Raw genomic sequence first — 12,951 nt, forward strand, 5'->3', positions numbered from 1 at the left:
TTTCACAGTCCTTAGCGCACCACCAAAAATGCGTCACAAGATCATCAATCCATTCAGCAATGACTTTTCACCCATTTTGTTTAGATACCTAGGCCATAAGTTTAAATGGATTTTGAGTGCCAAGTAACACAATTCTTGAAAATTCAAAATAACTAAAGATAAACACTATCTGACTCTACGGCTACAGTGTATTGACTCCAAATTATTATTCAAAATTAGATTCACATACCGCAACAAGACGTTTTTTGAGTATTTTCGCGACGTGCCAGATGTCATGGGAGTGTTTAATATGTGGGTATTCGTTCCCTGTCATAATTTGTGATAGATATTTTTGTTCCATAATAAATCATATTATTAAATCTTGAGGTTTTACTAATAATAGCCTTGATTTGAATGTGTCCATCTGTCACTACTTCAGCTATGGTGCAATGTTGTTCCAGCTTGATAATTAGCCTTCTGAAACACAAAGCCTCCATATTGCCGCTTTTGTTATCTGTGAGACGACAATCAGCTAACTCCACAGCTAATATTTTTTGAGTTTCCATGTCTATTGCAGTGTACGTGCAGTGCTTTGCTGAGTACCCGGGAGAATCATTACGAGCATCGCAACAAATTATCAAACTTTCTTTTCTGGTAGCAAGCATTGACACCTTGACAAATAAAAGGTGAAACAATTAATTTTAATTTCAAATTTCCTAGTAAAACTGAATTCCTAGCTTTCCCATAGCTGCATAATTGCAGGGTAACACCAGAAGTAATATAAGAAACCTCCCTACGGGAGGGAAGTATACAAAACGCCATAGGCATAACGTTAAAACACGCGAGACATCCTCGAACCGCCAAATACCATATTCAGACACTATTGCTCATGGACAAGGTACGGTAGATCCTAGTCCTTTGATATGGTCGTTGGAAAGGGAAAGAGGAAAAAGCGCTTCAAACTAGTGTAGTCGTAAAGAAATAGAAGATTCCTGATTTTGCTAATAAATATTCACATACGGTTATTTCGAAACGAAAATCTAGTTTGTTGTGAAGCATGAATTATTTTATTGGAAAAGTTTAAAATTACAATGAGTCTGTAATTGACTTAACTTAAGCAGCGACGCAATCGCGAGATCAGAGAATGTATTCCTACGCTCTACGCGGCGCGGCCCTATTTTTTAAACTTTGTTTACGGCCGTATAAGTGCGCGGGGACATTCGCGGTACGAGGATGTATCGGGAAAAATTCGCCTTTGTATACTTTCCTCCCGAAGCCGGCCGAGAGACGTGAGAGAGATGCTAGGTTTAAGCAACATAACTCGAGCTTGTTGATAAGAGTAGACGGCCGAGAGCGTAAAGGCGTCAATCCGTGGAGTGAAAGCTCTGTGCGATGGTGTGTTCGAGTCTCTTCGGGGATTTGGAAATTTACGAAAATAATTTCATTTGAAATAAAATGCGTTACGCCACCTAAGAAGTGTAATGTGAACTACGGGTGAATTTGGAGTCGAAAATTCGCGGGAAATTTGAAATTCAAAATATTTATTTAGTTGGAAATATCCGAACGCGCACGCGAAAAAAAGGGGAAAAAGGGGGGAAAAAAGGCGCCCAGCGTTCCAGCAAGGGTCAGAACAATACTTTCGCTGCTCTAAAGAGCGCAAAAGTAAAAACAAGGCAGCCTACCTACTCGGAAATAAAATACAAAAGGTATTTTTTCCTCGTTTCATGAAGCCCAGCCCCTATTATTATGATGACTGTGTAAATTCCAGTGAACTACTTATATAGTTTTTTATATACACATTAAAAATCCATTTCATTCATTTTTTGAAGACTACTTTTTTAAATACAACGTTCTATAATTAACCTTAGATTTAACAAAAAATATATGGCATTCTAAAAGTTAAAGAGATAGTAGTCTAATTTCAAAAGTGGTGGAAAAATTAAACTTCCAGACAAAAGGAGGAGTATTCGAATATCAATATTTTCATGCCATTAGGACAAGTGAGTCTTTTTAATTAAAATAATATAATAATTCGAACCATTATCTTCGGAGATTACCATCCATTTCAAAATGAAAATTAATATACGCATCCTTCTTCAAGAATTTGTTGTTGTTAGATTCTTCTCTAATTCATGTCATCGTGAATCTTCATTCCCGATTCTCCGCTATATTTCCATGGTAGACACCTCACCTATTCTGAAAACTGGAGTTCTGCCACGATATTTATTCTCCAAGCACTCAAAACATTTCCTAACAAAATCCAACCAAACATTTTTATACCGAAAAGACACCCAAACATTATTTACCGAAAAGACACAAAAACATTAATCATCGAAAACCCACCCACCCAGAAGCTACACAAAATATTTTATTCTAGGAGAGCGATAGCTCTCTTAGATAAGACCTCATACCGACTTTAATGTATAAAGATGGTTTTTTGATTGGTTATAACTTTTTTTGTATCGTATTAACTGCTTTGAAAAAATTCCACAGAACTACAATTCGGGACCTAAATATGTGGTTAAAATTTCAAAAAGATCCATCCATTAGTTTTTCTTATAAAAAATAAAGTTGCTAAGGGTGGTTTTCATTTCCATAAAAATTTTACGATATTTTGATGAAAATCATGAAATTTTCCATAGAAATAACATGGGAAAAATTTAACAGATAGCCTTTTTGTGGAAGCCGTCATGAAATAACTATACGTTTGTTTGATTTGAAAACGGTTTCAAATGAAAGCCTCATATTTAGTATTTGTGCTTTCCAGCTTTCATTGATTAATTTTAAGTTTAAGTATGTTTAATTTTAAATTTTCAAAATTACCCCAATCTGCGTTATTTAAGCATGGATAGACTGATTTACTAGAAAATTGCAGCGCGACCAAAATTGGCCTTTTTTTGCGTTTAGTTGCGTCATATTAATCCGATTGTTTTTTCTTAATGCCTTTTGGTTGAAATGCCCTATCGGTAGTGAGATAAGACTGCTTTAATATTGCCGCCGTGACAAATACCCCGTTTGTGGTCGCCATTTTTTTAAGGGGAAAAAATTTGAGAGTGGGTCCTTTATCGTTGTCATTTTCATATTTTTTGAGGATTTGCTGATGGATAGATTTTAAATATAATATAAAGTAGGTTTCAAGTTTTAATATAAGCCTAATTTCATAATTTTCCACCTTTCTATTGTCCCACAATCTGTTTCTAAACTTGCCACTTTTTTTAAGGCGGTGAAACCCGTGAAATTGCGCTAAGCCTTGGTCGCTTCAGCCCCTTTAATGCTTCTAATCGTGGTGCGCAGCCATGGTGAATTAATTTCTCTAAGCCTTGGTCAAAACAATATCCATAGTGCACCAGGCCCGTCAATCTTATTTCCCATCCTGGTTTCCTCATATATGCTCTGTCTTCGAAGTCTGCTTTGTATTATGCTATGAATTTATGCTTTATTTATTTCGTAAGCATAGGTAACAGTAGTGATAGTTAAAAATGCCGTTATTTATTTACTCAAATCAGGGTTCCATTGTATTAATTAAAACCTTGTATTCTACCTAAATGATTAAAATGTTTCATTTGGTAATGCTTTATGAAAAACAACGCTCACTACAGAAGATTTAAACACATATTCCTCACCAACGTAACACGTTTGTTTACCTTGTAAACTATTAAATACAATAAATACTATTGCCATTAACGGTGATTTTCTGGAAAGTATTGACAGCAAACCTTATTTTCTTAATTAATAGTTTACATATTTATAATTTAACTCAAACACACTTTTAACAAGTTATATTAATTGTGGTTATATGTAATATTTCATGAATGAAGCTCAGTTTCGAACAAAACCACTATTAGTGAGCCATCCAACAAACAATGGTTTGGAACTAATAATAATAATAATAGATGGAAATGATTAACGCAAGTTGATAAAGAAATTAATAATCTTTTGATTAATTATGTTAGAAAGGAAATGATTTACGCAAGTTGATAAAGAAATTAATAATCTTTTGATTAATTATCCCTTACGAAAATGTATGATCAAATATTGATCAAACGAAGTTGATCCAAAATTGGGCCGATCAAACCTTGATTTAGTTTGGATTTCAATAAATCTAATCAAAATGTTTTCAAAGCAATTTTTCATTATTTTCATCAAATTTTGATCCCAGTTCTATCACACATTTGATCAAATGTTTATCGCGATTGTATCATACATTTGATCAAATGTTTATCGCGGTTTTGTTGTGAAATTAATCAAATGTTTATCGTGGTTCTATCATACATTTGATCAAATGTTTATCGCGGTTTTGTTGTGAAATTAATCAAATGTTTATCGCGGTTTTGTTGTGAAATTAATCAAATGTTTATCGCGGTTTTGTTGTGAAATTAATCAAATGTTTATCGTGGTTCCGTCATACATTTGATCAAATGTTTATCGTGGTTCTGTCATACATTTCATCAAATGTTTATCGTGGTTCTGTCATACATTTCATCAAATGTTTATCGTGGTTCTATCATAAATTTGATCAAATGTTATCTCGATTCTATCCTACATTTGATCAAATGTTTATCGTGGTTCGATCATACATTTGATCAAATGTTATCTCGATTCTATCCTACATTTGATCAAATGTTTATCGTGGTTCTATCATACATTTGATCAAATGTTTATCGTGGTTCTATCATACATTTGATCAAATGTTTATCGTGGTTCTATCATACATTTGATAAAATGTTTATCGTGGTTCTATCATACATTTGATCAAATGTTTATCGTGGTTCTATCATACATTTGATCAAATGTTTATCGTGGTTCTATCATACATTTGATCAAATGTTATCTCGATTCTATCCTACATTTGATCAAATGTTTATCGTGGTTCTATCATACATTTGATCAAATGTTTATCGTGATTCTATCATACATTTGATCAAATGTTTATCGTGATTCTATCATACATTTGATCAAATGTTTATCGTGATTCTATCATACATTTGATCAAATGTTTATCGTGATTCTATCATACATTTGATCAAATGTTTATAACGATACTATCATACATTTGATCAAATGTTTATAACGGTTCTATCATACATTTGATCAAATGTTTATCGTGATTCTATCATACATTTGATCAAATGTTTATCGTGATTCTATCATACATTTGATCAAATGTTTATCGTAATTCTATCATACATTTGATCAAATGTTTATCGTGGTTCTATCATACATTTGATCAAATGTTATCTCGATTGTATCCTACATTTGATCAAATGTTTATCGTGATTCTATCATACATTTGATCAAATGTTATCTCGATTCTATCCTACATTTGATCAAATGTTTATCGTGATTCTATCATACATTTGATCAAATGTTTATCGTGATTCTATCATACATTTGATCAAATGTTTATCGTGATTCTATCATACATTTGATCAAAAGTTTATCGTGATTCTATCATACATTTGATCAAATGTTTATCGTGATTCTATCATACATTTGATCAAATGTTTATAACGATACTATCATACATTTGATCAAATGTTTATAACGGTTCTATCATACATTTGATCAAATGTTTATCGTGATTCTATCATACATTTGATCAAATGTTTATCGTGATTCTATCATACATTTGATCAAATGTTTATCGTGATTCTATCATACATTTGATCAAATGTTTATCGTGGTTCTATCATACATTTAATCAAATGTTATCTCGATTGTATCCTACATTTGATCAAATGTTTATCGTGATTCTATCATACATTTGATCAAATGTTTATCGTGATTCTATCATACATTTGATCAAATGTTTATCGTGATTCTATCATACATTTGATCAAATGCTTATCGTGATTCTATCATACATTTGATCAAATGTTTATCGTGATTCTATCATACATTTGATCAAATGTTTATAACGGTTCTATCATACATTTGATCAAATGTTTATCGTGATTCTATCATACATTTGATCAAATGTTTATAACGGTTCTATCATACATTTGATCAAATGTTTATAACGGTTCTATCCTACATTTGATCAAATGTTTATCGTGGTTCTATCATACATTTGATCAAATGTTTATCGTGATTCTATCATACATTTGATCAAGCGTTTATCGCGGCTCTATCATACATTTGATCAAATTTTAATATCGCTTCTATTCTACACTTGATCAAATGGTAATCTCGATTCTATCCTAGACTTGATAAAATTTTAATACTGGTTCTACTATCATACATCAGATCAGAATTTAATCCCTGTTCTATAATATACTTGATCAAATCTTATTCCCTTTTATCATTCATAAAATATAAATATTACTTCAAATCAAATTTTATACCCAGCTTCTATCGACTTTCTGCTCAAAATTCAATCACGATTTATTATTTTTTCCATCAAAATTTAAACGCAGAATAATCGGTGTTTTAATTCAATTCCGATCCTGGTAGTATAAAAGTTTTGACTAAATTTCAAAATCAGAAAAAGAAACCACGATTTTATGCAATTTTAATATAGGTTTAGTCCGTGTTTTAGTCTAATTTCATTTATAACTTCATCAATACTTTGATCAATTTCAAATACTAGTTTGTTCAAACTGTTATTTTTAATTAATAAAGTAGCAACGTGTTTTTGTGCTAAGAAATAATTTTTAGTAAGGGGAAAAACCTATAAATTTTCAATTAATCAAGGCATATATTTTTTAGAACAAATCCTGTTCATACTGAATGAAACTGATTTCAAGCTTCAAGAAAATTTTATTCAATCCAATTGTCAAAAAATCGGAAACATTATGGATATTAAATTTTTTTCATTTATCTCTTCTCTTCTTAATTCACTAAGTTTGTTTCTTAGTGTTCGCACAATATCTTTTTTACATTTTTTCCAGTTTCTTTTAGAAGCGATATCCAAAACGAAATCTGATATCAAGCATGTTAAATAGTGTTAAGTAACAAATTATCATGCTATACTTTTAAAGTAAATTTTCAAGTGACCCAGGTTCAAGAGAAAGGAAATGTAAGCGAAAGTTAAGGGACCTGATTATTGTTATATGTGCCTTTCGATTAAAGCAATATAGCACTAGTAGAGATTTAGCTGACACCAAAACATTTAATATAGGAATCCAGAACGTTTTGCTATGTCTTGGGCATCTTGTTTAAAAGATTCCCGCGCATGCACACATTGTACAAAATTGACGCCAGACCATAGCCAACCAGGCCAACCGCAAAGTTGGCCATGGTCTAACGTCAATTTTGTACAATGTGCGCATGCGCGGGAACATTTTAAACAAGATGCCCATTGCAAGACATTGAAAAACTTTCTGGATTCCCCTATTGAAAAATATTTTGTATTTGAATTTTGGATCTTTGTCAGTCGTTTAAAGACCATTATTCAATTCAATTACCAATTATGGCGTCAACAGCTGGTCTATACAACCCTTGCCGTGAATCTGCAGGTTTTCCATGTGGACCGTTTGCCGTGCGCCCATACAATGAACATGTTCGTAGAAATTCTATTTTAAACGTTTCTACAAGCAACAATCGAGCCATGGTTGAAGCAGTTTTGCTAGAGTTTTCAGCCCGTCTTAAAATGAATCTTGACAAGAAAACTTTGCTTCCATTTACAAGTTCCACCACCTAAAAAAGCATAATATAACAACTTTTCTTCGTCGTGACTCAACGGACTATACTACTATCCAAATTAATTAGAAAATAGTCATATCAAATGCGGATACTAATGGTTTCGTAACATTTTTACTTTATGAGAAGTTTTTAAAATGACAACGCTTAGGAAATAGCTTACATCAGAGTCCGATGCGGAGTACTTCAAATGTTCATGCACATTGCTTACACTCGTATTCAATGGTGATTTTGGATCTTATTTAAAAAAAACTATAAATTTAACATTATTGACAACATTGACAACATTTACAACATACCAGGCAAGACACTGGTTTCTAAAGTGAACTTTGTAGCATCTAAAAGTGAATCTATAAAAAGTGTTTCGTAAAATGAATTTAAAAAACCATCCCTTTCCGCCGTGGGTTGAGAATGGCCTACTGGATCTTCCTAAAAACTTATAATTTCATATTTCTCTTATTGCAAAAATACCTGATCCGGCTTAACATGCAAATTGCTTATATACTCTAGAAAATAGTTGAAACAAACCAAAATTTTCCATGCTCGATGACGCAGCCTTTGGAGTTTCTGAAAGTATTTGTTTTCTTGGCTCTAATTTGTTTTCTTTTTCTAGAAACATTTGGTCCTCGTTGGTAAAATAGTTTTTTCCAAGCTGGATTTCACTATCAGACATAGTTTTTAATTTTGGAGTTTTGGTGGTTGCTAAACCTACATTAATTATATGATATTGTAATTTTAATAGGTATATTATATGTAGACCAAATAATGCATCGCCAAGTTAAGAACTATAGATAAACCAAATATTTATAATAACCACCATGGGTCTAATTTTAACCTTGATTAATAGTTTCAATAAATAGGAAATGACTTAACTAATTCTATGTAATATTAGTGATCAAATTTTAACTTTATTCAGGGGCATCGAATAATTAATTGGCGTCGCATTATTTTGGCACACAAGCCACTACCTTTATCTTTAGGATATTTTTCTTGCATAAAAGCAAACATTTCTCTTAAAAAATCTCCAACTTTGTCAATCTTTTTCTCAATAGCATTACATTTATCTTGTAAGCTGTTTAGCGTTGAAATACTAGTTTCACAACTGTTGCAAGAGATGTCTACTAACTGTTTGGTCTTAGTATCCTCTATTTTGGTTGACGCAATATTGCTGCGAATCAATTCCTGCATTTTCCGCTTCCCTTGGTCTTTGATGTTTTTTTCCTCCAGTTTGGTTTTTTTCTGGTTCAATAATAATTTTATCACCATAAATTGCCTACTAGCAAAAATGTATCCTGATTTCCTGGTTGGTGTCTCTTATGATTAAATACCAAGCTTCCGGTAAAGACGGGACGATTTTTAAATCTTAATTTTACCAAGAACGGATTCATGCATGAATCCGTTCTGGATTTTACAATATTATGCCAAAGATGGCCGGGCTCTGATATATAGACTGTTTCTGAAAAGTTCTGTACTAAATTAATTGTTGGGCTCTTCCAAGTCGAAAAAGGGCCACTGTTTAGAAATTTTGATTAGCGTGTGTTACAGATGTCCCCTTATTTAAAATAAGCATTTTCTTCCACTTTCTTACTTAAATTTTAGGGGTCATTCGTATAACACTCCTATCATAACTTGCAAACAGTGTCGGCCATTAAGGCAAAATACTATATACAAAAAAAGTTCGAGTCAATTAAGCAGCCCCAATAATTTCTTACGGACCTTTCTGAAACACCCTGAACATACAGAGAGCTTTCGGTTTGGAGAGGAGAACTAAGACTAGTGAGATAATATACACAGCCATACTTGTAGAACTTTCAATGCAGAAGGACAGCTGAAATTCACCAATATGATGGCTATGAACCATGTTAATTAGACTAAGGAGGGTGAGACGTACTACTCAGCCAACTGATAGCTCTCTATAACAAGACAGTGATATGTTAGACTACCTTCAATATTCTAAGGATTTTTTAAGACTTGCGGTTCAAAACTTACGATAGCATAAAACTGCACTCTTAAATCATAATCGTTTATGCTATCGTAAGTTTTGAACCGCAAGTCTTAAAAAATCCTTAGAATATTGAAGGTAGTCTAACATATCACTGTCTTGCTATAGAGAGCTATCAGTTGGACTACCTTCAATATTCTAAGGATTTTTTAAGACTTGCGGTTCTAAACTTACGATAGCATAAACGATTATGATTTAAGAGTGTAGTTTTATGACAGTGTAGTTTTTAAAACTGTGTCATACCTTATTCTGACAATGATTAACTATTTTCGTTCGTTTTCTCGTATTTGACTTTACATTCCGCTTCATTTGCGATCTTGAAGCCGATGTATATTCTTCATCACCTGCTTCTGAATCTTTCTCTTGCACTTCTCTTTTAATTGTTTCATCTAGCATATTTTCACGAAGAGGAACCAACTCTAATTTGGTACCTAAATTAAATATTTTCTCTCAAAGTACATTAACCTAGTTGAATAATCTAAGATTTACTAGGAAGAGAATTCCACGTTAAGCTTGTAGCTTATTTACATCTGGGTCCGTTACATTGCATAGAGGGGTGGTAACAACTAAGACACTATGCCACAGCGACTTATACTAACTATTCCACTACTACAACTATAAGCCGCCTCACGTAAACAAATGCAACTCGTATTTGAGGAGCAAAGCGATATAAGGACAAGGTCGCACAACTTACCCTCCCTGCACTTTGCATGCGGTGTTTGGTGGTCGCAGCTTGATACTTGGGATATAGACCTGTTTTTGAAAAAGCTCTAGACGTTTGAGTAGTGGAAACATAATATTAACTAAAAGCTAACGACGATAGAGTTCTCATCCAACGGATGGTTTTTTGGGGGTGGCTTATATAGAGTAATGGCAGTTCTAAGTATGCAAACGTCATACCCTATCTCTTATCTCAGTGTCATCCCCTCTTACAAAAGCGCGCCCAGAGGGAGGGATACGAAGTTTACACCCCTCTCTACCGCCACTAGTCTATTCTCTAGTAATGAAAATCATATACCATGCAATTGGAACGCCCCGAACGTCACAGTTTTCACCAGTGACTCACACTTGTAAAGGTGATCATACCATGCATTTACAAAGCTACAACTGTCACAATGTTAAATTGGAAACTGACTCACTAACGGTTTAATACGGCCAAAATTTGAAATGTATGACATTCCGTCTGAATATCACATGTTTTACTTACAAGCAAGCTTGATCACTTTTGCGGAGACTATAGATTTTTTCCAGTTTACAAAGACTTCTGATCCATCGTCAGGTGGTTTGTTTGGATCCCAATCACGGATAATCGCAACTTTGTAAATATCCACGAAATTTTCTTCAGGAAACTCCAACAAGGCGTATTCAATTTCATCATTTTGGTTTTCGAGTTCATTCTGGGTCCCACTAAAATCTGAATCTTGATTACACTCCGTTGAGGTATTTTCTTCCATGTCGACGGCCAAAAATCAGTTCCCTTCTAGCTCAACTTTAAGAAACAATGGCGGAAACCACCGCGACGCCGAGATCGACAATTTTGAACACGTAAAGGCGACGGCGTACTCTGTTCTAGCTCTCGGACAGAGATGAGTCAGGAATGCAAATACAAGTACATAGGCCTAGTAGCCAAGTCAAGAAAACGTCCATCGCTGTGAATGAGATGTATTGGGCCCAACCTGGAATTTCTTTACTCGTGTTGTATGGACTTGTCGTGACGCTATTTTTGATTGTCAGGTAGGCGGTCTTTTCGTTTTTACAAGTAGACTGTTTATTTGAAAGAGGACGAAAACTTAAGCAAATTTATATCAAAGCACTCGCATTAAATTATAAAAATTTTGATTTATTTAATTTGACATATGGTGAATTCCAGTTTTAAACTAGAGGGTGTTTAAAGATTTTGAAAAATACATGCTATTTGCTCTTTTATTCGAACAAATGACTTTCCTTTCCCATTTTCTTAGTATACTGTCCATGATTATGTACCCAAGATAAGGAATTGTTTTTTCAAATTCTTGCAAAGCTTAAAGGAATAAAAGTTCTTTCTGTGAGTAGGCGAATTCTATTTACGGAAAACTTTCAGTGTAAATCTCAAAACCGCAGTGTTTGAACTATTGTATGAAGCATTGAAATTGATTTTGATAAAGACTTTCAAAAAGTAATAATTTTGGTATCATTAGAAGATATTTGTTCAATATGTCAAATAGAAAATATAGAAAATATCTTTATAATGAGGGAGCAAGAGTAAGTTTATTCTAATCTTGTTATACTAAAAGATTCTGTGTGCATGAGAGTGATTATTGTACGTGCAGATCAGTCGCTAGTTTAATGACGATTTAAAATGACATTTCCGACGTACATATATAGATACCGAAAAGCACCAAGAATCGGTGGAAAATTGATTGTGCGGCCAGAGAGAATATACAAGGTGATTACCTCAGGCCTTCTCACCTTCATGTAAATTGCATGGGGTCCAACTTCTTGTTTTATTTTTGAGTTTTGAGACTTAGTTACTTAACTCCTTCCTGGCACCATTAATTGGTAGAACTAAATTATTCTTTAATATAGGGTGTTACAAAAAGATGTGTCAGAAATTCAGGGGCGCATTCTACGGGTCAAAACAAGACTAAGTCACCAAAGAACTATGGTCCAAAACTGAACACCCGCGGAGATACGGGCCATCAAAGTATCACGTAAAATGCGATGAATTTCCCCTTCAAGTGAAGCGACGAATATGGCTTCACCATATTGTTTTCAATTAATTGGTCATAATTGAAAAAGATTCGATATTTAAGAAACGATCGATTCTGGAGGCAGAGCTAAAAGCATTTTAGACCAAAAAATTAAACATTTAATTTGGTAAAGTGTTTTAATTTGGCCTAAAGTTACAACGGCGTTTTCAGATCGCTGTAGTTGCTGAGTGGCTTGGTTTTTCATTCATTAAACTTCTTTGTCAAGCCAACGAGTAAAGCGCTTTACGTGTAAGCAAGAGCGCCTATTGGAAGGATGTCGTGACAACGGCATGAACGTTTTAAAACCGGTGTTTTAACCAGACCGTGGTATTATTACCCAATCTCGCATGTCTGTTATCGAACCCTGTGGAGTTACGTTTGCCATCGAACATTCGTGGATATCTGTGTCGTGGGACATTCTTCTAAGACAGATTCACTATCGGCCACGTATGCAAGAAATAACGCATACGGCGACAAACGACCAATGCTAATTCTAACGTGATTGTAATACTGTATGACTCGTAATATTACCCCCCAGAATCGATCGTTTCTTAAATATCGAATCTTTTTCAATTATGACCAATTAATTGAAAACAATAT

The 12,951-nt window shown here is 33.7% G+C and overlaps 2 protein-coding genes and 1 long non-coding RNA gene across 3 annotated transcripts; 1 reads left to right on the top strand and 2 right to left on the bottom strand.

Annotated features, from left to right (window-relative positions):
- Positions 1-2,831: 2,831 nt before the first annotated feature.
- On the top strand, positions 2,832-3,683 carry LOC149587262 (uncharacterized). The gene is made up of 2 exons (XR_016380363.1): positions 2,832-3,106; positions 3,200-3,683. It is a non-coding gene; the product is annotated as an uncharacterized LOC149587262 (long non-coding RNA).
- A 3,071-nt stretch (positions 3,684-6,754) lies between these two features.
- Positions 6,755-9,431, bottom strand: LOC149587263 (uncharacterized). Its single transcript, XM_089863550.1, has 7 exons — positions 9,421-9,431; positions 8,589-8,859; positions 8,149-8,328; positions 7,920-7,970; positions 7,784-7,857; positions 7,386-7,617; positions 6,755-6,900 (listed from the first exon to the last, which is right to left on the bottom strand). The coding sequence occupies exons 2-7, from the start codon at positions 8,806-8,808 to the stop codon at positions 6,755-6,757; spliced, it is 903 nt and encodes a 300-aa protein (XP_089719676.1). The 5' UTR covers positions 8,809-8,859; positions 9,421-9,431.
- Positions 9,427-12,079, bottom strand: LOC149587264 (uncharacterized). The gene is made up of 3 exons (XM_089863689.1): positions 10,830-12,079; positions 9,751-10,053; positions 9,427-9,563 (listed from the first exon to the last, which is right to left on the bottom strand). Exons 1-2 carry the CDS (start codon positions 11,074-11,076, stop codon positions 9,860-9,862), a joined length of 441 nt encoding a protein of 146 aa, XP_089719815.1. The 5' UTR covers positions 11,077-12,079; the 3' UTR covers positions 9,427-9,563; positions 9,751-9,859.
- Positions 12,080-12,951: the final 872 nt, after the last annotated feature.

This window comes from Phalangium opilio, unplaced genomic scaffold, assembly GCF_054372755.1.
Source record: "Phalangium opilio isolate 3A_F unplaced genomic scaffold, DU_Popi_V2 ptg001170l_1, whole genome shotgun sequence".
Lineage (NCBI taxonomy): Eukaryota > Metazoa > Arthropoda > Arachnida > Opiliones > Phalangiidae > Phalangium > Phalangium opilio.

Coding starts and splice junctions, on each gene's coding strand:
- LOC149587263 (XM_089863550.1), bottom strand. CDS start 8,808: ATGCAGGAATTGATTCGCAGCAATATTGCGTCAACCAAAATAGAGGAT. Junction 8,329..8,588: donor AAAATATCCTAAAGATAAAG/GTAGTGGCTTGT, acceptor TAATTAATGTAG/GTTTAGCAACCACCAAAACT. Junction 7,858..7,919: donor AGAAACCAGTGTCTTGCCTG/GTATGTTGTAAA, acceptor TTTTTAAATAAG/ATCCAAAATCACCATTGAAT.
- LOC149587264 (XM_089863689.1), bottom strand. CDS start 11,076: ATGGAAGAAAATACCTCAACGGAGTGTAATCAAGATTCAGATTTTAGT. Junction 10,054..10,829: donor AAAAGTGATCAAGCTTGCTT/GTAAGTAAAACA, acceptor TATTTAATTTAG/GTACCAAATTAGAGTTGGTT.